This window comes from Nanorana parkeri, unplaced genomic scaffold (genome assembly GCF_000935625.1).
Source record: "Nanorana parkeri isolate BGI_ZX_2015 unplaced genomic scaffold, ASM93562v1 scaffold905, whole genome shotgun sequence".
Taxonomy (NCBI): Eukaryota; Metazoa; Chordata; class Amphibia; order Anura; family Dicroglossidae; genus Nanorana; species Nanorana parkeri.
In genome coordinates this window covers 397,047-423,273 of record NW_017307173.1, presented here as the reverse complement: position 1 = coordinate 423,273, position 26,227 = coordinate 397,047, and the positions used below count along the sequence as shown (strand labels likewise).

At 41.2% G+C, this 26,227-nt stretch overlaps 1 protein-coding gene across 1 annotated transcript in view; it reads left to right on the top strand.

Moving 5' to 3' along the window:
- The first annotated feature begins 898 nt into the window (after window positions 1-898).
- The window catches only part of SKAP1 (src kinase associated phosphoprotein 1), a 311,263-nt gene continuing 285,934 nt past the window's right edge, over window positions 899-26,227 (top strand). The window contains exons 1-2 of the mRNA XM_018565965.1: window positions 899-962; window positions 4,100-4,210. Of these exons, the coding sequence (XP_018421467.1) occupies window positions 914-962; window positions 4,100-4,210 (160 nt within the window). The 5' untranslated portion in view covers window positions 899-913. The remainder of the gene's footprint in view (window positions 963-4,099; window positions 4,211-26,227) is intronic.

The window sequence follows — 26,227 nt, the reverse complement described above, 5'->3', positions numbered from 1 at the left end:
CCCTGTTCACACTTGCAGCGCATGTGAGCAGTGTCGCATGTGTGCATTTTGCTGTGTCAGCACATTCATTTAAATGCGCTATCCTATGCAAAGTAAACAAGCTCATGCAGCAGTTTGAGCTGCAAGCTTAATGCGTCTCTGACGTGTTTTCTGTGTGGGCAAAGACATGCATTTTGGGTGTCATTGAGGCCAGGTTCACAACTAGGCGATTCAGATGCCGAGCTGGTTTCCATCGCGCAACTGTTCATTGTAAACCGCAAAATTGTCACAGGTTTTTCAATGCAGAGATGTCTATGGGACCCAAAACGCACGAAAACCGCCCAAAAATAGCTCCTGCACCTGGTTGCGCATCAAACCGCAAAGGTGTGAGCCACCTCCATTGAATTCAATGTGAAGCTGTGTTTTGCACGATAAATCGTCTAGGTGTGCACCAGCCCTAACAAGTAATGACACTGGAAGCGCATCACAAATTTCAACGCAAGCCAATATGCAGGCATTGACACATGCTCACACGCACAGCAAGTGTGACCAGAGCCTCAAATACACGTATGCTTCACATACACGCTGCAACGCCTGAGGAACAGCGTTTTTACAGCAGCGTTTGCATTCTGACACCTATTTCTCAGTAATGATAGCGCCGCAAACTACACAAAACTTTAGTATGGTGAACCTACACACCGAGAGAAGTTACTGAACCGAACGATATCAACTTTTTTTAAAATCCGTCAAGGCTTCATCGAAGCAAGCCCGCTCATTCACCACAGCTCACTAAAGCACCCTCACCCCAATACACCCCGCCAACCGCCCTCCCTCCGGGGTTTCCCGACCGCCTGGGGACACGTGACCGCACGTCACGCCCCCTTAGCCGGCTTTCTGAACGCCGTGTGTATCCGCTGCATGTCACGATATAAGGATGAGCAGTAACTCGGACGTTCCGCGGGACGTTGTCCTTCTTCTCAGAGGTGACTGGACACTTCCGCTGCTAGCTCATAGGAGTCATTTTATGAATAGTTATTATTATTTTGTTCTTATTTTATAATCGGTGTCAGGGTAAACTAGGAATGTTTGACATCTTCAGTGTGTTAGAAAGTTACATTTTATGTTTGTTATCAATGGCTCTCTATAAAAGAGGTTGTCAGAGTGCGCTGGGCATTGCGATACTGCAGCAGGTGGCAGAATACATCGAGTGATTAAGATGCCACCACTTATTCTACATGTTGTTTAATGAGAGCTTCATGTGTCGCATGGTGGAGGAGCTGCTCCAGTTCCTAATGCACTTACTCTAGTGTGTGCCAAATGTTTGGTGCAAATCTGAGGTAACCTGCTAGGATCATTCTAGATTTTCTTCTCCCTGCGTTGCTGCACTTTGCTGGTCGTCCATACACCCCCCCCTTTTCCCTGCGTTGCTTCCCCTCTCTTCCTGCACCTTGCTGGTTGTCCATGCACTCCCCCCTCTTTTCTCCCTGTGTTTCTGCACCTTGCTGGTTGTCCATACACCTCCCCCTTTTCTCTCCTCTCCTCTCCTTCTTGCATTGCTTACCCCTGCTGGTCATCCATACAAATCCCCCCTCCTCTCCTTAATTGCTGCAACTTGCTGGTTGTCCATACACATCCTCCTCTCCTTCTTGCATTGCTGCACCTCACTGGTTGTCCATATACCTCTCCCTCACCTTTCCTTGCGTTCTGCACCCCGCTGGTTGTCCGTATACATTTCCCTCTCCTTCTTGCATTGCTGCACCTCACTGGTTGTCCATATACCTCTCCCTCACCTTTCCTTGCGTTCTGCACCCCGCTGGTTGTCCGTATACATTTCCCTCTCCTTCTTGCATTGCTGCACCTCACTGGTTGTCCATATACCTCTCCCTCACCTTTCCTTGCGTTCTGCACCCCGCTGGTTGTCCGTATACATTTCCCTCTCCTTCTTGCATTGCTGCACCTTGAGGGTCGTCCATACACATCCCCCTCTTTCTTGCATTGGTTGTCCATACAGATCCCCCTCTCCTCGCGTTGCTGCACCTCGCTGGTCGCCCATACACATCCTCCTCTCCTTGCATTGCTGCACCTCATTGGTCCTCCATACACATCCTCCTCTCCTTTCCTTCCTTCAGTGCTGATTGTTGATGTCCCCCCTCCTCACTACAGTGTACACCACTCTGGTAATGATTAATATTTTAGAACTGTTTCTAAATGAGAACATTGGCGCAAGTGCTTTAATATTTTGGCACATGCGATCAGACATTTAGGGCTCGTTCACACTAGCCCGCACGCTAAAGCGCTGAGTGAGGTCAGTCGGCGGTCGGTGTGGTATGCAGTTTTAACACATTACACTTCACTGTTTTAACTTTATTTTGAGTGTACAAATTGTACACTCCATTCAGGTCTCTGGAAAGCATTGAGACATGCAGAGTTGCAGTGCAATCCAGTGGGCTGTGAAAAAATGCAGCATGTATGCATTTTGTGCACCGCACATCACACCTGCATTGTGGTTTGAGTGGGGCACATAGGAAACAATTGTTTTCTTTGTCCTAGCAGTGACTGACGTTGATCAGCTGCTGAAAAAGTCACCTAGCACTTTAACTTGATTTGCTATGGCTGGTGCAACACGACCTAGAACTTGTCTTATAACCTTACCTTTATGCACAGGAAATGCTCAAAAATGTATACCACAACACCAACGTATTTCCTTTTCTTTATTCTCCCTTTGTATTTATTAACTGTTTTGTGGTAAAGGTTTAAAGACTGCTGCAGTTTGATATTTCAGCTTGCTCATGGTCTTTTCACGTGATCAGGTTGGAACGTAGCACCTATTTTTTTTTTTTTAGTTTTGGATAGAGTGGAGAGGGATTAGAACACCTGTGTGACTGTTAGTGAGAGTCATCCTTCTATTTGTCCTGGTGACCGTTGTCACGGAAAGTGAAATAAAATCCCAAATTTTGTGTGGTCAATAGGAACAGGAATAGATGGGCAAATCTTCCAGTGGGCACAGGGATTTCCATCTCTTTGGAGGGAATGTTTCTCACTTCCTGTTGTGGCTATTGGAGAGTATGTGAAGGGAAATTTCCCCAATGAGACACAGATGCCCCCAAAAATGTAACACAGATTATAACCCTCCCTTAAGGTGCCCATACACTGCACGATTATCGTACGATAATCGTATGCGATCGTGTTTTCGTACGATAATCGAGCAGTGTGAACGGAGACGTGCGACCGTTTCTACTGTACGGTCGCACGTCTTCTGTCGAACCAGCATGTTCGAAAACCAGCCGGGAATCGTACGATTCTCGGCTGGTTAGAACGGTGCTCGGAAGATAAATGCTGAACGGGCCGGTGTGCGCACGCGCACACTGCCCGTTCAGCATTGCGGTCATCGGAAGCCCGCCCCTCAGGAGGGCGGGCTTGCGATGATCGAGAGTGCGATCCGCCTGTCCAAGATAGGCAGATCGTACGTTTTTTTAATCCCTTTACAACCATCGCAAGACTAAAGTCTTGCGATGGTTGTAGAGTGTATGGCCACCTTTACTCTATGGCTTCAGTTCTACTTTAATATGCCGAAAGGCAAAAGCTACAAATCGCCTGATCTGACCTGATTCCTACTGATTGTATGTACAAAAATACATAACATAGATCAGACATGTTTTTCTTGTGGTTCCGTTCCTCTCTACGGAACATGCTGCAAACTGCAGCAAAGATGTAGTAAGCTTTTCTCCTACTTGTCTGTATACGGTAGATCACCTATCCAGTTTGCTATGTCTTCAGTGGTTATAATGAGCTATCCACTTAAGTTGCAGAACATGATTAATAAGATCCCCATAAATAGCTTTAAATCAGATTAGTATAAAAGATGGCTTCCAGCACAGAGCGTGCGTGATTGATCACACTCAAAGCTTACACCATGAATATGCTTCGCAAGCTCGGCTGTTGCACTAATACTTGCATAGATTATAGTGCTACTAATTTGTCAGTTAGTCCTAAAAATGCTAATCTTTTAATTCTAGCTAAACAGAGGATAAGAGAAGCACATTTATTCCTTTTGTAATGGCATTTAAATGCATGTTATCTAGTAGTGATCCAGCTAGAATGTTATGTGTTTGACTTGTAGATGCAGAGACTGTTCTGTCTGAATTTCTTCAGTATGAGAATGTGAGCACCAGAGCAAGAGAACTCGGAGAGGAAATACTGCGTGGTTTTAGGCTGGTTCGAAATAGGTATGGTTATTTTTTTTTTTTTTTAGAAGCTGTGTATGTCAGCTGTTTGTTACTTTACAAAAGACTTACAGTCGCATACATGTTATGCTCACTGAACAGTTTTTATTCCCTTGTGCTGTATTAAAACCATGCCATTCACCACATGTACAGTTCATGCATTTTTTTTTAAGTAGCTCACTCCTGCATTGTCTTTGAAGACAATATTATCTATTGCACAACAACAGAATAGCCGGTAAGTACAACTATAAATTGTTCCATTACCAGCGCCTAGGATATAAAAATAAAAATACGCTTCTGACTGATGTCTTTCCAAATCTATGAGGTAGGAATGGGTAATGATCATTTTCACACTTTTAAATACTCCTCAAGGAAGTTCTAATCATTGACATCTACCGTATTTTTCGCTCCATAAGACGCACTTTCCCCCCCCCAAAAGGCGGGGGAAAATGTCTGTGCATCTTATGGAGCGAATCTCTATTGCGAGTAGTTTTTTTGTACATTGAGCCCTGCTTAAGCAGAGCTAAATGTACAGTGGGAGCTGCTCCTCGTTTAATAGAAGTGATCTATTCAGATCAAGAGGTTTTCGCGGTCCCCCGCTCCTCTGGGGGACCCGTGACCATGGGATACAAGCTCACCATAGAGCTCCTAGAGCAGACGAAGAACATCTGTTCTTCGCCTGCTCTGTGTGATCACTGAGACCGTGGCGCTGTAATCACAGCGCCACCTGTTTCAGCAGTCACTAACTGCAGCTTCTGTCACAGAACCTGCCTGCGCCCTATGGTCCGGTGCGCCGTATGGAGCGCAAAATAGGTACTTTGACTTACAACCCAAGGAAAAGAGCATCCTGGACCTGAGGAAGGAATCCGAGCCATACTCAAGGTTACCATGGCCGCCTGAGCATGGTGTGTGTTTACATGGAAATAAGAACCCTGAGAAGCCCTCAAGATGAATGATTTCTTCTATCTTCCAATCAAGTGGTTGCAAACGGGGGTGCTCAAGTTTGCACCAGATAGTGGACCGAGTGGTCTGCAACCATTACACCAAAGCCTTGCTTGTTGAGATGTAACACCTACATGCCAGTCTGGTTGACCCTGCCAAGTTTGGCTTAGACCATATGGAAGTACTTTGCATGCATGAACGTGCCAAAGACTGTCCCACTGCAGTTCTCACATTGGAGACGCCTAGTAATGTTGTATAGCATGTCATGGAAGTGGTTAAGAACTTGCCAGAGCCTGGAAAGAGGAAGCCCCTTCAAATATACCACCTTAACATAATATAACCCTAGAAGGAATGTGAGGCTCTTAGCCTACAGTAATACTGTCACTAGGGGAAAGTATATTAGAGGATGGGATGTCAGAGACCCTGTCTCCTATTCAAATTCAGGAGGTGAGGTCCTTGCAGACAAAAGAAGAGTAGTGTTTCAAAATGACCTGGCTGAGCTAATGTAAGTTACCATGATTTTGGGACTGTGCATCACATCAAAATACATGTAAAATGTTATGGGGTACCTGAGCCTTAGAGAAAAGTAATTTCAGAAGATGTACCGAAAATGTTGGCAGGGACCTAGCAAGGGATTGCTGTTGGATTGTAATGTAACCATTGTATGTTAGAAAAATGTGCTCCTTCCCACAGGTGTGAGCAGGGGGAGGGTATGTGGGACACTGGCTGGCAGGATTGTGGACAGTTTATATGTGTCACCTAAGTTTCTCACCTACACATAGTGAGGGGCTCCAGGATTTGTATCTGTTATAGGAAAAAGTCCTAGTCCAGGTCCTGGAGCCTAGAGGCATTGTAAAGTTATGGGTGGAATAAAGCCTCCAGTCTTAGGTCCATGTTTTACCTGCTAGCCAGACCTCAACAGTTAGTCAGCTGTGATGTATATGTGTATATAATATATGCGTGTGTGCATATATACAGTACTGTGCAGAAGTTTTAGGTTGGTGTAAGAATGCTTTCAGAAATAGAAATGTTAGTAGTTTATTTTTATCAAATAACAAAATGGAAGGTAAATGAACAGAAGAGGACTCTGTGTACCTGCCCTGGTGAAGCGAATACAGGAAGGTATAGCAAGACCTCAACACCATCTTGTCCTGATGCAAAAATAAACAAGGGGTCGGCACTTTCACAGTGCAGAGAGAAGGGCAGGCCGCAGCAGCAAAAAAGTTAAGTGTAGAATCCTATAGCCTTTGGTTGCCTGCCCTTCCTCAAATCAGGACATTTGGAGATGAAACAAATTAGAGATTCAGTTTGGATCATGACATTAGCTGTTATTAGCTGTGTTCTTTTTGTAGCTAATATATACAATTTATTGCACATTATATCAATTACATAATTGCAAAAATGTTTATACTTATAATATAAGTTTATTTACGTTTTTAATTGTTTTCCTTTTAAGACCATCCCTGCCCTCATGAAATAAACACAGTAATCCTTTTATAAAAACAAGTCCTGGAAATGTAAAGAAAAAAATGTTGTAGGACTAAAGACCACCTTATCTCTACGCAAAAATAACAATGTCTATATGTACACTTAACACCTAAGTGTTATGTCGCTTATAGCTTTGGCAGAATCAAGTGTTTTTGGCTCCATGGACTTTAATGGACGCACCTCAAAAAATGGCAAAATAATTTGTGTATTTTGTATCTAGCAACCACCTCCTCCATCTAGTAACTAGCTTTCCATTGGCTAAAAAAAGTTCAAGCCTGAAAACGTCAGAAAACGCACAGAAAAGGGCAAACACAAAGTTTCAAAATCACAAACGCTCACACTCAAGTGTGAATCAGGGCTCAAAGTACATTTTACAGAGGAGTAAAGTTGTATAGCAGTTTAATTTAAATACTTTGACTGCAATTTTAAATGTACATGAACTAAAAGCTGCCAAATAAATAATTCTCCCCTGATGATGCACACTTAATTCAAGCATTATTTTATGTAGCTTCACCTTACATAACAAGGCCATTTTTTCAGAATTGCAAACAGGCAAACGTTGTCGTTGTGGAACTTGTGGTATCTCTCAGGAAGTTCTTTAGAGGTGTCTGTTACAGTTGAAGTATATTGTTTGCTTTAAAGGTTTTTTTCAGCATTCATTTATGTATAAACAATGGTTACTGCCATAAAGTATTTCCTGTATCTTATTAGGTGCTCAGTTTTTTGTGATTTTAAAGTTCTGAAAAATGATGTGCTTATAAATATCGATGCTGCTGGCAACAATTTAGATTTTTGAAAAGTATTGAAATGTATTCTTTGCTATAGCTTCTTTGCTATTCCTCTTATGAGGCTGTCACACAGACCAAAACTTTTGATAGAGAGCTCTTATGGGGGTTTGGAATCTTTAAGATGCATCAGAGCATCAGTTTAGAGCCTGTACTACACAAATTCCTAGCTGTAGTTTTGGCAGATCCTATATTTGTACTAGGGATGTTCAGATACCAAGTACTGTACTCGGGAACAAGTACAAAAACGTTTCCAGCTCCAAGACTAGACTAGAGAAAAATTCAAAAGTTAGGAGGCAGCTGTCATTTTTAAGGAGCACACAGAGCTCCTGGGATTTGTACATCTCTGTTTTCTTGTATGATTTTTTTTAAATAAATATATATTAGGGATGCACCAATACCATTTTTCCAAGTTCAAGTACTGATGCTTGTCCAAGTACTCACAGATACAAGTACTGATACATTTTTGTTTATTGTCATGTGACAGTTGTTCTAAAACAATACACACTAATGATTTCAGGACAGTGGTGGAGCACCAGGGCCCGGTCCCAGCTGCAACCTCTGCAACCCTGATAGTTCTCATGAAAATGGCAAGTATCGGCACTGGTATCTGGACATCCCTAATTTGTACTGTAGAGAAAGGCCCGCAGCAACTCCTTTTAAGGCAGGAGAGTCAAAATGGTGAGCTCTTTTGGCCATAGGGGAACTTGAATTTTCAAACATTGCATTTGTTAGGTAGTAATCAAGCTCATGCCAGCAGCAACAAGGCAGTGTTGGGTGCTCATGCATCAGGATGGAGCGTCACTGTGGACAGGCATCTTTTATTTAGTATCATCCCAACTGGATTATGTGGATGGCCTGCTCTATAAATGTTGTCTTTGAATGCTGTCCCCAGGTCGGGTTTCTGGAGGCTAGCCCTATAAACATGTATGAGTATGATAAATTGAATTGTCCTGCAATTACACTAAAAATGTAGCCTAAAAATGATGCAATGGTGCATCCCATATAGTAGCATTATAGAACTTGCTAATTGTATTTAATATTTTATTTTTGGATAGAGTGGAGAGAGATTAAATAACCTGTCAGGTTTTTATTGCTACTGGAGCGTAGGTAAAAATTGGTACAGACTGTATTTTTTTTGACCAGGTTGTTAGTTCATTGCAGCACAGAATCTTTTAGCAGATGGTTTAAGTTCATGTGTTCTAGGCTTTCATGGAAAAAGTCTATAGTGAGGAAACGCGTCTAGAAGAGGGGTTTGAGCATGCACCTGAAGGAGGCTCTGTAGTCTGGTATTGCAATCTCTGTGTACTCGGGTCAGGTGTTCTCTCTCTACTTTTCCCTGAGAGCTCCCAGTGTTAAGGTGCCCATACACCTGACGATTTATCGTACGATAATCACGGTTGATCCAGCGATCGTACGATAATCGGCAGGTGTATGGGCAGCGTGCGACCGCATTTTAGTGTACGGTCACACGACTTTCGTCCTACGAGCAAGCTAGAAAACCTGCCGAAAATCTAAGATTCGGGGGGTTGGTAGCGCGATCGCAAGACAAAAGCCGCACGGGCCCCTCCCCTCAGCGGTGCGAGCTTGCGATGATCGCAAGTACGATTTGCCTGTCCAAGATGGGCAGGTCGTACGAAATTTTAATCACCTTACAACCATCGCACAACTAAAGTCGTGCGATGGTTGTAAGGTGTATGGGCAGCTTTAGTGTAGGAATATGTGGTGTTAGGCCAGAGTCAGGAACAGAGGCCTCAGATATTTGTATCACTGGTGCAGGTGATTGCGCCACAAAATGTGAGTGTTTTTTTTAAATAAAATGAATGATTTTACCTTATTAAGGTGCCCATACACTTTACAACCCTCGCAAGACTTTTGTCTTGCGAGGGTTGTAAAGTACTTTAAAAAACGTACGATCTGCCCATCTTGGACAGGCAGATCGTACTTGCGATGACTGCAATGAGGGGCGGGCTTGCAAGGACGGCAAACGGGCAGTGTGCGCGTGCGCACACCGGCCCGTTCGTCAGTTGTCGAACAAGCAGGCCACTAACTCGCCGAGAATCGTACGATTCCCGGCGGGTTTTCCAGCCTGCTTGTTCGATGGAAGACGTGCGACCGTACAGTAGAAACGGTCGCACGCCTTCCATACACTGTACGATCGCGGGATTTCCCTAGATTCTTGTACGAGAATCGTACAGTGTATGGGCACCTTTACACTATGTGGAGATTCTTTTTTACATATCACCCTTAAATGATTTTGGCTGAGAGGAACAACAAACCAGAGAAACGAAAATTTAGGCCTGATTCACACCATGGCGTTCCGGGAACGCACGTTACATGCGCATGTGTATGCGCGTGTTCATGCAGGTTCGTGTACTGTATTTGCAGCTCATCCCCATTGAGTTCACAAGCGTGAATGCAGGCTGAGGGAGGATGACAGAGAAAAGATAATTTAAAAGAAAAAGCGCTATTTGTTTTGAAAAGACTTGTTTCAATTAGAGTGCAGAGATTAGTTTGTATATCACGCTTGGATACATTTTTTGTTTTACATTGTTTACTGGATGCTACTTTTGGGTATGAATTAATAGTTGTGAATATGCTAAACACTTGGTGGGGAAAGATTTATTTGTCACTTTATTCTATAGAGCAGCAATGTGTGCGCGTGCGCACACCGGCCCGTTCGGCAGTCATCTCTTGATCATGTTAAAAACAAGCCGAAAATCGTACGATTCTCGGCTGGTTTTCCAACATGCTCAAAATACAAAAGTCGTGCAACCGTACATTAGAAACGGTCCACGCCTTCCATACACTGCACGATTATTGTACGATTGTGGGATTTCCCGCTATTCTCGTACGAGAATCGTGCAGTGTATGGGCACCTGAAGATACATACTTCTTACTGCTACAGTGACACACTGTTGTATGTTGCATTGTCCAGACTGCTATACTCTATGTGCTATGTAGTATGTTACATAGACCTGACCTCTGCACTCTATATGCTATGTTGTGTATTAGAGAGTGCTGACCAAAGTGTTCATTCTTTATACTCTGTGTTTATAGTGTCAACAGTTTGTGCAGAACTTAACACTTTACCTTTGTCTGACAAACGTAGACAACATTTAGCTCTTTGGGTGTATTTTTTTTTTCCACCCTTTTTTTTTTTTATCCTTTAGGTTTGTGAGACTCACACTCAAAGCACAGCAAGGCCCCATTGACACCTAGGCGTTTTGTCACATGTAACTGTGCGCACGGAAACGCTCAAGACAAGAAATCCCATTTATTTTGATAGCCCCTGTTCACAACTGAGTGTAGCGTCACAAGTAGAAAAATGCCTGTCACTGGAAAAAGTACATGAGCTTCCTTTTGGCAGTGTGTTTGTCAGATTACAGCACATTTCCTCAATAGGAAACGCCTGGAAACATGTGACACAATTATTTTTGCACGTTTTAAGTCTTATCTATTCATTTCAATGTGTCACAATCTGCTTGCAAAAATGCGCGACTTAATGTACACATATATACAAAATATGCAAAAAAGTGCAGCAAAAACGGGCGTAAATTAGCAAAAACGCTGTCGCCTTGGTGTGAATGCACCCTAATGATGGAGTATTTTGGGGGCATATATAGGCCCAGACTTTATTTAATGCTTAATACTAAATTTATGCTTATTTAACCCTTACTGTTAATAAAAATGTAGCTTGTGTATCACTCGGGTGTAGATCCTCAAATCATCTCTGAATTAATGCTGGCACTGTCCTTCCTTCTGGAGGGTGACTACTTTTATTCCCCACGGTCCCTGTGTGTGTTGTAAAGTAGCCACCACTCCAACCTCGCTCCTGTGATGCACTACAATCTCATGTTTAGTTTACTAATTTGTATTAAGATTGTAGTTAATCACGGGAGCGAGCTTGGAGCGGTGACTACTTTACAACACACTCCGGGACAATGGAGAACAAAAGTAGCCACCCTCCAGAAGGAAGGATAGTGTCAGCACTAATTCAGAGATGATCTGAGGATCTACAGCAGAGCGATGAACAAATAAGTTACATTTTTCTTAATAGTTTACTTGAATGCATATTTAAGGTTTAACTCCTGAGTACAGTGTCACTTTAAGCCACACCCAATACTCAGCACAATTTCGCCAGCTCTGTATGTTGCATGTTCGACCCAAAGTGTCCCTCTTTCTCAAGTTCAAGTTGGGAGGCATTCTAACATTGTACAGAACATTGTTTTTAAAAAGCATCCAAATCAAACGGTTGATTAAAATGAAGCGGTAATTTTATTTACGTGATATTAAAAAATTATTAATGTGGTAAAGTGACTTGTATATACCGTAGTAAAGCTCAAAGCAAAAGATGAAATCTTAAACACGGTTTTGTTTTTTGTGAAGAAGTTGTTAATGCCAGATAATATGATGAAGAGATTTAACCGATGCACACTATTCTATATGACTTGCCTATTGCAGGGAAAGGTACATTTACAGTTTTTTTTGGCCTTTCTCTCATCTTTTCTTATCTCTTTTAACTGGAACAGTTTCTCAAGAATGGAATAAGGTTAATGTTGATTTACCCCTTCATGACTTAGCTTGTTTTTAGTTTCTGTTTGTTAATGACTGACGCACTTTTTACATTTTTGCTCTGTGATTCTTCCACATCAGCATTATACCTTCTTACTAAGTGCACCCACACATATCCATATATTGTTTTTTAGAAGACAGATCGGTACATATATGTGATCTAAATATCCTAACGCCTCACATCCCTAGGATTTTAGAAAATGTGCTATACAGGTGAAACTCGAATAATTAGAATATTGTGCAAAGTTCATTTATTTCACTAATGCAACTTAAAAGGTGAAACTAATATATGAGATAGACTCATTACATGCAAAGCAAGATAATTCAAGCCGTGATTTGTCATCATTGTGAGGATTATGGCTTACAGCTCATGAAAACCCCAAGAACCCCAAATCCACAACCTCAAAAAAGTAGATTATTACATGCAATCAATAAAACAAGGATTGTACATAGAACAATATCGGACCTCTGAAAAGTACAAGCATGCATATGTACTCAGTACTTGGTTTGGGCCCCTTTTGCAGAACTTACTGCAATTACTTTTGCACGATATTCTAATTATTCGAGTTTCACCTGTACTTCTCAGCCTAAAACTAAAACCTAACATTTTAATCTTTTTTTCTGTAAAAGCTGATAGTGGTCACCTGTCATACAATGTCATTGTCACTAAGTGTTACTAAGATGTCACATACTTTGAACATCACTGTCATGAGGGGGTTAAATAAAAAAATTAACTCCTTAGGGTGAAAAACAAATCTGCAGCTCAGATTTAAGGGGTTAGTTTTTATAAAAATGATGGGATAAAAATATATTTAAATATATCATTTTTATTTGTTAAATGTATTTAAAAAAAAACAAACTTTCTACAATTTTTGAAAACATTCTTTTACATTTTTATTTAGTTAATTATATCAAGCAGTCATTGTGAATGAATCTCACTATTACTGCTTCATAATTTATTGAATTAATTTTTGGTTATTAGGCTGCTTCAAACTTAACAGCCAAGTTAAAACCTTAGAGACACTGATCCTGCAGCATTTCAGGATCAGATGCCACTAAAGACTTCACAACGATCAGAAGCCTGCAACATTGTTTCAGCAAAAGAAACATGTAGCTAAATGTTTCTATTGCTGACATTTTAGAAAAAAGAAGCCGGTATACATCGGGATTTCCTAATCTTGGTCTATACCAGTTGTCAAAGTGATGGCAAAGCTGTAAATTCAGCTCTCACTGTCAGACACCCGATTCCCGAAAGGGTGTCTGAAAAAGCTTAACTCTTTCATTAATAGATGCCTCAGTACTGATTTTCAGCGGTTATCAGCATTACAGAGCCCCGAATAGCTGATCACATACAGTGCACAGGGGTGTGGAATTCCTATCGCCCGACGCCCGGGACATGCAGTTTCGGGGCACCGGGCGAGTAGTTTTTATGTACATTTAGCCCGCCTCCGGACAAGCAGAGCTGAATGTACATTGTGGAGCCTTTGCTCATTTAGTACAAGTGATCTAATTAGATCACTTTTATCAAATTGAGCAGCGACGATCGTGTCTGCCCGCACCCCCAGCCGTGGTTTCCCAGGTAATATGGAAAAATTAAATTTACCCGATGAAATCTGGCCCCGTCTCTCCCAATCCGCCACCCCCTGGCTATACTTACCTTTAGGCAAACAATCCCTCCCCTCCACCAGTATGGGTGTACTATCTGTCCCCACGACTGCTGTTCAGCGCAGTCCTCCCCTATGCATTTTGAATTTCGCTCGCAAATTGCAAGCACTCATTGGTCAACGTGGTCAGATGACTGCGCTGACCAGTGAGAAGCGCTATTTAGCACAGTCAAATATGTTTTGATTAGGGGTGCACCGATACTAGTATCATTGCGATACCGAGTATTTGGGCGAGTACTCGTACTCACCCAAATGCTCCGATACCTTCCCCGATATTGGAACTGATGTCGAGATGAAAATTTCCTCTGACTGGCAGTGCCGTAGGGGAACATGGAGCCAGCTTCCCGTGCAATCAGGAAGCTGTGCGGTAAGTAATGACCCGCCTCCTGGTTTTCTGATTGGCCGGGAAGCCGGCTCTTTGCTGATTGGCTGGAAAGCCGGCTTCCTGGCCAATCAGCATCGAGCCAGCTTCCCGGTCAATCAGGTCATTACTCGCCGCCCAGCTTCCTGATTGGCCAGGAGGCAGGTTTCCCGGCCAATCACAATCAAGCAGGCCAAACAACATGGAGCAGGCTTCCGTGGCAATCAGGAAACCGGGCGGGATGTCATTACCCGCTGCCCGGCTTCCTGATTACCAGGGAAGCCTGCTCTATGCCAGCGGAAGCATCGGTATTAGTATTTAGTGTTGGCGAGATCCGAAAGCAAAATATCAGTACTGGTACTCGATACTGAAAAACCGGTATTGGTTCATCCTTAGTTTTGGTTAAAACAATTTTTTTGTATTGGGACAAGTAGATTGTCATGAAGGACAAGTAGATTTGGCCCCCGCTTTAGCCCTTGGACAAGTACTTTTTTTTTACTGCTCTGTTTGTTAATGACGTGATATGTGGATCAGGAAATTGTGTTGACATTTTTTCTGTTGACAAAAAAATATTGACAAAGAATTACTACATTTCAACAGAACAGTAGTGGCCCATTCACACAACCATATTTTGGTAAAATGTGCCTGTTGAAGGAGAACTATGGGGTTAAGTCTTTTCCCCATAGTTCTCCTCAGGGTAACGGGAGGACATAAACTAGCGTCCTCCCGTCACCCTAGGCTCAGTATACAGTGAGCGGCAGCTCGCGGTATACTGAGACGCCGCAGTATACAGCGAGCTGCTGCTCGCGGTATACTGAGACGCTGAAGCGGATCCCGACAATTGTGCCGGGATCCACCCAGCTGCGTGACTGACAGCTGGCTCTGCCTATCTAAAGGCAGAGCCAGCTTTACCCGCCCCCTCCCCCGTCCGTTCCGCCAGTCAGCGCTATCGGAGCGGGGAATCCAGCCCCTCCCCTGTCACGGCAGGGAGCCGTGACAGGATCCAGAGGTGAGCGAACGCCGGTATGTGTTCGCTCACTTCCCGATCTACTGAGCCGACCTGTGACAGTCTCATTGTCACAGGTCGGATAGAACTATGAGGTGAGTGGAAAGCACTCACCTCATAGTTCTCCTTTAATGCAGCCTATAATAATGCCACCCTAATGCACCTCCTAGAATGCAGCTGTGTTACAGCAAACCACATTGTAGCATAATGCCCAATGTGCACTGCTAAAAATGCAGCATAACCTATTTTTTTGTACATTGAAATGCATTACAGCACATTTATTTTGAATGTGCTGCCTAATGCAACATGTCTCAAGGCACAAAAATGTGTGCACCGTGGAGCACTGCATTTAGGGAGTTATTGGGCCTTAACATTGTAAACAGATCTTAACATATTGGCAACATGGGCAGTTAAATGGCAGATGAATATTTATGTTGAAAAATGTAAGGTTGTACACCTAGGCAGTGGTAATAGCATTGCCCCTTATTCACTAAATGGAACATAGTTGGGGAAAACAGACTCAGACAGCAATAAGCTAAGCATTATTACTCCAGGCCAAGCAGTATCTCCAAAAGCATAAAAAAAACTTGGGGTGTATATTAAGGGAGGTAATAACAGCATCCTTAACAAACAGTGACATGACCGCTCACTGTCAGTGTTATTGATTGCTAGGAGGCTATTGTCTGTGCAGTTGACAGCGTCCTTAACAACCAGTGGCAGTTCAGTAGGGGGTAGTGCAGGCAAATATGGCGTGCTGCTACACAGGATACAGAGACAGGCACTTTTCATGGATCAGCACACCCTTATTTATGCTTTTCCTCCCCTGAAACATCTCCCTTGTTTGCATCACAGGATTGAGATGGAGGGATTTTTGGTGATTTTCATTGATGCTCAGACCTTGGAAGACTGCTAGCCTCTTCCACAGCATTCAGATCTTCTGTCTCAAGGACCGATTTCCCATCCTGCTTCACGGTAGCTGGCTTTAATGGCATGGCTGTTGAAACTTAGGCTCTAAAAGGCATCTCTGAATCAGTGATCCCCATGATATTAAAGGCTAGTAAGTTTACTTCTTGCACATGAAAGACACATTTACTCAGTGTGCGTCTCTGGGCTTTCATTCTGAGAGAATCTCCATGGAATCTCCTTCATGTAACTGGTCTGAGGCAAATCTTAGGTTTTCTGCCATCTCTGTCTTGATTCAGAGACTGTTAGCCCCTTACTCTTTCATTCAGGGCAGCTTCACACCATTTTCTGGACCAGATCTGGAAAATGGTGTGAACCTGCCCGCAGTTCTAGTTCATTACAGACCAGACAAAATGAGACATGCAGTATTTTTTGTGAACAGAGGCCAGAAATAGCATAGGGACACATTAGGATGCATTTTGGGTCTGGAAACAATCTGGTCCGGTCCCGGAGATGATCTGGATGTGGTGTGAATAGACTCTAATACATGGACATATGCTACAAAGAAATCCTTCTGGTTCTGCACATAGATGAGATGGTGTTGAGGCAGAGGACTTTTTTCTTGCTTTTCACCTCAAACAGGACATCATTCTTCTGTACCTCTGTCTGGCTGCAGTTCACCAACATTCCCTCCATTGTCTGGATATGGTTAGGGCTATGTTAGTGTAGCTCAGCCACTGCTTCTTTTAGAAACACTGATTCTCTTCCGTTGTCCAATATGGTTGCTCCGACTTCATGTTTCACCATCTCTAGGTGGCTCAGACTGATCGTTATGTATTACAGATGTGGATAAATTTGTTGGTACCCTTACAGCTTGTTAAAACAATGTTTCATTCCTCTTAAAAAGTAATGATAAAAAGAAATTGTCTCATGTATACCTGCATGCCTTTGATATGAGATGGAGTAAAGCAAAGAAAGTGTGAAAACAGATAATTTATTGCCTATTTTACACATTCTAAAATGGCCTGGACAGAACTGTTGGTTCCCCTAGAATTCAATAATATTTGGATCAATGTTTTGCTAATTTAAAGCCGATTTTTGTAGGAATAGTATTTAACTCCTCTTTGAATTATTTAAAAGACTTCATGCTGCCATGCCATACAACACAGCATCTATAAATCTTAACCATGCTAAGCAGTTATACAGTATATCTAAAGCCCAAACATTTTTTGTTCATTGTAGAGTAGGGGATGGTTAAAACAGAGTTAAAACATCCGTCACCATCTGTGCATTAGGGAGATTTCCTTTTACTTACCGTCTTTCCAGTGTGAGAGAATTCCTCTTTTAGACATTTATCAAGGGGACAGGTGTCCCAATTGGAAGATTTCTCCTCTATTCCTGTTCTGTTGGTAACTTAAAATTGTGGATTTACACTCATTTTATCCCTGGCAACATTGGTGACAAGGACAATAAGAGAGAGTGAATATCCTGAACAAGGATACAGATGGCAAAACTGACAGGGGTTCTAACCACTCACCACTATCCATAGCTAAGAAAAAAGTAAAAAAGGTTTTGTCTCTATGCTTACTTTATTTAGGTTATTTGTATTTTGTTTGGAAAATATATCTATAAGCAATATAGTAGTGTGTATATGAAAAGCTATGCGTGTGTATGTATATGTGTGTGTATATATATATATATATAGTCATCATATAATCTTTACAAATGTAAATTATTTTGAGCCAAGACCATTATAATGATCCTTTTAATAATGGTTTGTTATTTTTAGGTACTACTTGGATTTTCAACAGAGAGGTGAGCATTTTGTTGTGATGATTACTATTATTACTTAAAGATACTGATATAAATTCACTTTTATGTATTTGTGAGGATTTTTTATATCTGTTTGAGGCTCTATTGGTCTTCCCACTTGCCGTAAACACTAGAAGTGGGTTTCTGTTCACTGCATACTTCTATTATGTAATAGAGAATGCATCCAGAGGAATGGGTCTACATTGTGGGAACTATGGCACATACATGGAAAAGTTCTTGCTCTTGTAGTCCAGATAAATGGTAATAGTTCAGCCCAACAAGTTCACTTAATTAACCGCAATTGTGTAATCATTTAAACATTTAATTAGATTGTAATATTTATTTTCTGTGCTTTGGGTAGTGACATTGCAATAATAACCTAGGAAATTGGATTATAACAAAATATCTCATCATGTGTGGCAGTGTAAGAAGTTCCATATGTAGAGTACCCTGCTGAAATTTATAGGCGTTGGTATGATACATTCAAACAAACTGCACTTACCTGTTTTAGAAGTTGCAATAAACCTTTTTTTTATACATTGTTTTATTTAAGATTTTTCAACAAGAACTACAGAAAAGAATGCAGAATAACAAAACATCCATGAATTTAATTTTCAACACATTAACAGTTACATTCAAAGTAATACAAGAAGATGTTCCTATTTGACCAATGTTTCCCAGTATATCAACCAAATATGTGAATAATGCAAAATATTCCAAATATCATCGTGTGAATGAAAAACAAGGCCATCCTAGAATATAACCATTCACAATACAATTCTAATATATCTCTTATAGGGAAATATAGAAAAAAACAAAACTATTTTATGAAATAAAAAGAGGGGAGATAGAGAAATATAGAGGAGACAATGGAAATAATGAGACAGCAATACATCTAGTCCTATCCAGAGATCTTCATGATAAAGGTTACTAGTCCAGTAACAAAAATAAGCAGTTGAAATACACTTTAAAAGCAGACCTTTCAACTCAACCCTCATCTTGCTAACCCAGCTTTCCCAGATGTTTTTATAAGCTCGTAAAGTATTATTTAGTCTAGCAGTTAAGTGTTCTATCACCTGTACATCCTTGATACGTTGATATAAGTCTAATTCAGAAGGGGAGCAATAAACCTTTTACAGTCCACATACAGTGTTTTACATAACTATTCAACCCCCCTTAGCTTTATCAAAAGTTTATAGTATTACAACCAGGAGTTAAAATAGATTTAATATGGACTATTATGTCACAAATCTTCACCAGCCTTTCTCAACCAGGGTGCCTCCCTCTCCCTGTCAGTGCCGCTGCAGCTCCTGATGTGATGGTAGGACTCTGATGTGAAGGGGGGACTGAGGACGCTAATTCTTTTTGATTTCATTTTCATTTGAAGGTGGAAGGGGGGCTCCTTATGTGAAGGGGGGGTCAAATGGGAAAGAGCAGAACTCCAATGAGAAGGAGATTTTGCATACTTTTAAAGGGTGCGGTGAGTAAAAAAAGGTGGAGAAACTCTGATCTATACAATGCGAAAAGTCTTCTTCCAAGTTTGGCGTCTTTGACCAACTTAATTGGCCAGCCCAGGATGACCTAATTTGCATACATGTGCATGGGAGTTAATTCATCCTGGCAAAAAGGAATACCGCAATTGCAGCATGCATGTGCAGCTCAGTGTTGCAGTTTACCAGTCCTTAGAGTTGGTGGTCGTATTTTTTTTCTTTTTTTAGGCTTGTTTTCCTTTTTACCTGGTAATCCTATGCATAACACACTTCCTGTCCTAGATGGGAAGCCGGCTCTTTGCTGATTGGCTGGAAAGCCGGCTTCCTGGCCAATCAGCATCGAGCCAGCTTCCCGGTCAATCAGGTCATTACTCGCCGCCCAGCTTCCTGATTGGCCAGGAGGCAGGTTTCCCGGCCAATCACAATCAAGCAGGCCAAACAACATGGAGCAGGCTTCCGTGGCAATCAGGAAACCGGGCGGGATGTCATTACCCGCTGCCCGGCTTCCTGATTACCAGGGAAGCCTGCTCTATGCCAGCGGAAGCATCGGTATTAGTATTTAGTGTTGGCGAGATCCGAAAGCAAAATATCAGTACTGGTACTCGATACTGAAAAACCGGTATTGGTTCATCCTTAGTTTTGGTTAAAACAATTTTTTTGTATTGGGACAAGTAGATTGTCATGAAGGACAAGTAGATTTGGCCCCCGCTTTAGCCCTTGGACAAGTACTTTTTTTTTACTGCTCTGTTTGTTAATGACGTGATATGTGGATCAGGAAATTGTGTTGACATTTTTTCTGTTGACAAAAAAATATTGACAAAGAATTACTACATTTCAACAGAACAGTAGTGGCCCATTCACACAACCATATTTTGGTAAAATGTGCCTGTTGAAGGAGAACTATGGGGTTAAGTCTTTTCCCCATAGTTCTCCTCAGGGTAACGGGAGGACATAAACTAGCGTCCTCCCGTCACCCTAGGCTCAGTATACAGTGAGCGGCAGCTCGCGGTATACTGAGACGCCGCAGTATACAGCGAGCTGCTGCTCGCGGTATACTGAGACGCTGAAGCGGATCCCGACAATTGTGCCGGGATCCACCCAGCTGCGTGACTGACAGCTGGCTCTGCCTATCTAAAGGCAGAGCCAGCTTTACCCGCCCCCTCCCCCGTCCGTTCCGCCAGTCAGCGCTATCGGAGCGGGGAATCCAGCCCCTCCCCTGTCACGGCAGGGAGCCGTGACAGGATCCAGAGGTGAGCGAACGCCGGTATGTGTTCGCTCACTTCCCGATCTACTGAGCCGACCTGTGACAGTCTCATTGTCACAGGTCGGATAGAACTATGAGGTGAGTGGAAAGCACTCACCTCATAGTTCTCCTTTAATGCAGCCTATAATAATGCCACCCTAATGCACCTCCTAGAATGCAGCTGTGTTACAGCAAACCACATTGTAGCATAATGCCCAATGTGCACTGCTAAAAATGCAGCATAACCTATTTTTTTGTACATTGAAATGCATTACAGCACATTTATTTTGAATGTGCTGCCTAATGCAACATGTCTCAAGGCACAAAAATGTGTGCACCGTGGAGCACTGCATTTAGGGAGTTATTGGGCCTTAACATTGTAAACAGATCTTAACATATTGGCAACATGGGCAGTTAAATGGCAGATGAATATTTATGTTGAAAAATGTAAGGTTGTACACCTAGGCAGTGGTAATAGCATTGCCCCTTATTCACTAAATGGAACATAGTTGGGGAAAACAGACTCAGACAGCAATAAGCTAAGCATTATTACTCCAGGCCAAGCAGTATCTCCAAAAGCATAAAAAAAACTTGGGGTGTATATTAAGGGAGGTAATAACAGCATCCTTAACAAACAGTGACATGACCGCTCACTGTCAGTGTTATTGATTGCTAGGAGGCTATTGTCTGTGCAGTTGACAGCGTCCTTAACAACCAGTGGCAGTTCAGTAGGGGGTAGTGCAGGCAAATATGGCGTGCTGCTACACAGGATACAGAGACAGGCACTTTTCATGGATCAGCACACCCTTATTTATGCTTTTCCTCCCCTGAAACATCTCCCTTGTTTGCATCACAGGATTGAGATGGAGGGATTTTTGGTGATTTTCATTGATGCTCAGACCTTGGAAGACTGCTAGCCTCTTCCACAGCATTCAGATCTTCTGTCTCAAGGACCGATTTCCCATCCTGCTTCACGGTAGCTGGCTTTAATGGCATGGCTGTTGAAACTTAGGCTCTAAAAGGCATCTCTGAATCAGTGATCCCCATGATATTAAAGGCTAGTAAGTTTACTTCTTGCACATGAAAGACACATTTACTCAGTGTGCGTCTCTGGGCTTTCATTCTGAGAGAATCTCCATGGAATCTCCTTCATGTAACTGGTCTGAGGCAAATCTTAGGTTTTCTGCCATCTCTGTCTTGATTCAGAGACTGTTAGCCCCTTACTCTTTCATTCAGGGCAGCTTCACACCATTTTCTGGACCAGATCTGGAAAATGGTGTGAACCTGCCCGCAGTTCTAGTTCATTACAGACCAGACAAAATGAGACATGCAGTATTTTTTGTGAACAGAGGCCAGAAATAGCATAGGGACACATTAGGATGCATTTTGGGTCTGGAAACAATCTGGTCCGGTCCCGGAGATGATCTGGATGTGGTGTGAATAGACTCTAATACATGGACATATGCTACAAAGAAATCCTTCTGGTTCTGCACATAGATGAGATGGTGTTGAGGCAGAGGACTTTTTTCTTGCTTTTCACCTCAAACAGGACATCATTCTTCTGTACCTCTGTCTGGCTGCAGTTCACCAACATTCCCTCCATTGTCTGGATATGGTTAGGGCTATGTTAGTGTAGCTCAGCCACTGCTTCTTTTAGAAACACTGATTCTCTTCCGTTGTCCAATATGGTTGCTCCGACTTCATGTTTCACCATCTCTAGGTGGCTCAGACTGATCGTTATGTATTACAGATGTGGATAAATTTGTTGGTACCCTTACAGCTTGTTAAAACAATGTTTCATTCCTCTTAAAAAGTAATGATAAAAAGAAATTGTCTCATGTATACCTGCATGCCTTTGATATGAGATGGAGTAAAGCAAAGAAAGTGTGAAAACAGATAATTTATTGCCTATTTTACACATTCTAAAATGGCCTGGACAGAACTGTTGGTTCCCCTAGAATTCAATAATATTTGGATCAATGTTTTGCTAATTTAAAGCCGATTTTTGTAGGAATAGTATTTAACTCCTCTTTGAATTATTTAAAAGACTTCATGCTGCCATGCCATACAACACAGCATCTATAAATCTTAACCATGCTAAGCAGTTATACAGTATATCTAAAGCCCAAACATTTTTTGTTCATTGTAGAGTAGGGGATGGTTAAAACAGAGTTAAAACATCCGTCACCATCTGTGCATTAGGGAGATTTCCTTTTACTTACCGTCTTTCCAGTGTGAGAGAATTCCTCTTTTAGACATTTATCAAGGGGACAGGTGTCCCAATTGGAAGATTTCTCCTCTATTCCTGTTCTGTTGGTAACTTAAAATTGTGGATTTACACTCATTTTATCCCTGGCAACATTGGTGACAAGGACAATAAGAGAGAGTGAATATCCTGAACAAGGATACAGATGGCAAAACTGACAGGGGTTCTAACCACTCACCACTATCCATAGCTAAGAAAAAAGTAAAAAAGGTTTTGTCTCTATGCTTACTTTATTTAGGTTATTTGTATTTTGTTTGGAAAATATATCTATAAGCAATATAGTAGTGTGTATATGAAAAGCTATGCGTGTGTATGTATATGTGTGTGTATATATATATATATATAGTCATCATATAATCTTTACAAATGTAAATTATTTTGAGCCAAGACCATTATAATGATCCTTTTAATAATGGTTTGTTATTTTTAGGTACTACTTGGATTTTCAACAGAGAGGTGAGCATTTTGTTGTGATGATTACTATTATTACTTAAAGATACTGATATAAATTCACTTTTATGTATTTGTGAGGATTTTTTATATCTGTTTGAGGCTCTATTGGTCTTCCCACTTGCCGTAAACACTAGAAGTGGGTTTCTGTTCACTGCATACTTCTATTATGTAATAGAGAATGCATCCAGAGGAATGGGTCTACATTGTGGGAACTATGGCACATACATGGAAAAGTTCTTGCTCTTGTAGTCCAGATAAATGGTAATAGTTCAGCCCAACAAGTTCACTTAATTAACCGCAATTGTGTAATCATTTAAACATTTAATTAGATTGTAATATTTATTTTCTGTGCTTTGGGTAGTGACATTGCAATAATAACCTAGGAAATTGGATTATAACAAAATATCTCATCATGTGTGGCAGTGTAAGAAGTTCCATATGTAGAGTACCCTGCTGAAATTTATAGGCGTTGGTATGATACATTCAAACAAACTGCACTTACCTGTTTTAGAAGTTGCAATAAACCTTTTTTTTATACATTGTTTTATTTAAGATTTTTCAACAAGAACTACAGAAAAGAATGCAGAATAACAAAACATCCATGAATTTAATTTTCAACACATTAACAGTTACATTCAAAGTAATACAAGAAGATGTTCCTATTTGACCAATGTTTCCCAGTATATCAACCAAATATGTGAATAATGCAAAATATTCCAAATATCATCGTGTGAATGAAAAACAAGGCCATCCTAGAATATAACCATTCACAATACAATTCTAATATATCTCTTATAGGGAAATATAGAAAAAAACAAAACTATTTTATGAAATAAAAAGAGGGGAGATAGAGAAATATAGAGGAGACAATGGAAATAATGAGACAGCAATACATCTAGTCCTATCCAGAGATCTTCATGATAAAGGTTACTAGTCCAGTAACAAAAATAAGCAGTTGAAATACACTTTAAAAGCAGACCTTTCAACTCAACCCTCATCTTGCTAACCCAGCTTTCCCAGATGTTTTTATAAGCTCGTAAAGTATTATTTAGTCTAGCAGTTAAGTGTTCTATCACCTGTACATCCTTGATACGTTGATATAAGTCTAATTCAGAAGGGGAGCAATAAACCTTTTACAGTCCACATACAGTGTTTTACATAACTATTCAACCCCCCTTAGCTTTATCAAAAGTTTATAGTATTACAACCAGGAGTTAAAATAGATTTAATATGGACTATTATGTCACAAATCTTCACCAGCCTTTCTCAACCAGGGTGCCTCCCTCTCCCTGTCAGTGCCGCTGCAGCTCCTGATGTGATGGTAGGACTCTGATGTGAAGGGGGGACTGAGGACGCTAATTCTTTTTGATTTCATTTTCATTTGAAGGTGGAAGGGGGGCTCCTTATGTGAAGGGGGGGTCAAATGGGAAAGAGCAGAACTCCAATGAGAAGGAGATTTTGCATACTTTTAAAGGGTGCGGTGAGTAAAAAAAGGTGGAGAAACTCTGATCTATACAATGCGAAAAGTCTTCTTCCAAGTTTGGCGTCTTTGACCAACTTAATTGGCCAGCCCAGGATGACCTAATTTGCATACATGTGCATGGGAGTTAATTCATCCTGGCAAAAAGGAATACCGCAATTGCAGCATGCATGTGCAGCTCAGTGTTGCAGTTTACCAGTCCTTAGAGTTGGTGGTCGTATTTTTTTTCTTTTTTTAGGCTTGTTTTCCTTTTTACCTGGTAATCCTATGCATAACACACTTCCTGTCCTAGAATGGCTACACTCCCTCCACTGTATCTATGGAGAAAGCCACGGATTTCACCCAGGATTTACTTCAAATATGTCTTCCTTTCTTCATCTCCATTACTTAGGATTAGTTGTTTACAGAAGTGAGATAACATTGTTTGTACTTTCAGTCCAGCTCACATGACATTACAGAGACATGGTCCTGGTATTTTGTGTTTTGCTAAAAACATTTTTGTGATCATATTCTATCATGTAGGTAAAGTTGTATGAATACTAGCTTAAATATTTTTTCACTTTATTCTTCATTCATGTAATTTAATGATTCATTTTATTTAATTTTTGGGATCATTCACAAAATGAATCTGCCCTCTTCACTTTTTTTGCCTATACATGCCCACTGATTTAAAAAAAAAAAAAATCACTACATTTACTATTTTATTTTCTTATTATTTTCTGTTTCCCTGTTAGATTTTCTGTAGCCTGCCTTTGGTACTGTGAATACAATCTTAACCAGTTGACATCCGCGGTGTTAAACCCCCTTCCCATCCAGGCCATTTTTCAGTATTCAGCGCATCGGTACTTTGACATTTATTCCGTCATGCAGCGCTGTACTGAAATGAATTTTATACCCTTTTTTGGGGACAGATAGAGCTTTCTTTTGGTGGTATTTATTAACCACTGGGGTTTTTATTTTTTTACTATATTAAGGAAAAATTACCGAAATTTTAAAAAAAACAAAACAGTTTCCCCTATATTAAATGATAAAACATTTATTATTACCCAATTTTTTGGTAAAATATAAAAGACTCGGTCACGTCGGGTAAAAAGACACCAAACATGTCAAGCCTTAAAATTGCGTACGCGCGAAACCTCAAAAAACGATAACACCCAAAATTGGCCATAGGCGACGCTTTAAAAGCTGTTACCGCTCAACAGTTTAGTGTTATCAGTGATTGATGGCCCTAAAATGATTGCTCTCACTGCGACGTTCGCCGCCATATGTAACATGTGTAGCGCAATTGTATTTTTTGCACGCTGGGGCCCCCGGACGCGTATTTACGTTTATAGGCGCGTAAACATTTGGGTGGTGGAGTTAAACATTTTGGGGTTTTTTCCCCCCCTTTTTTTATATGTGACTTTTATTTTATTTTACTTTTTTATATGTTACTTTTATTTTATTTATATTTTTTTGCACTTATTGTTATTGCTATTATATAGGGGGATAACAATCCCCCTATATAATAGCAAAGGCACACTGACAGGTCCTCTTTATGGAGACATTAGGGGTCTC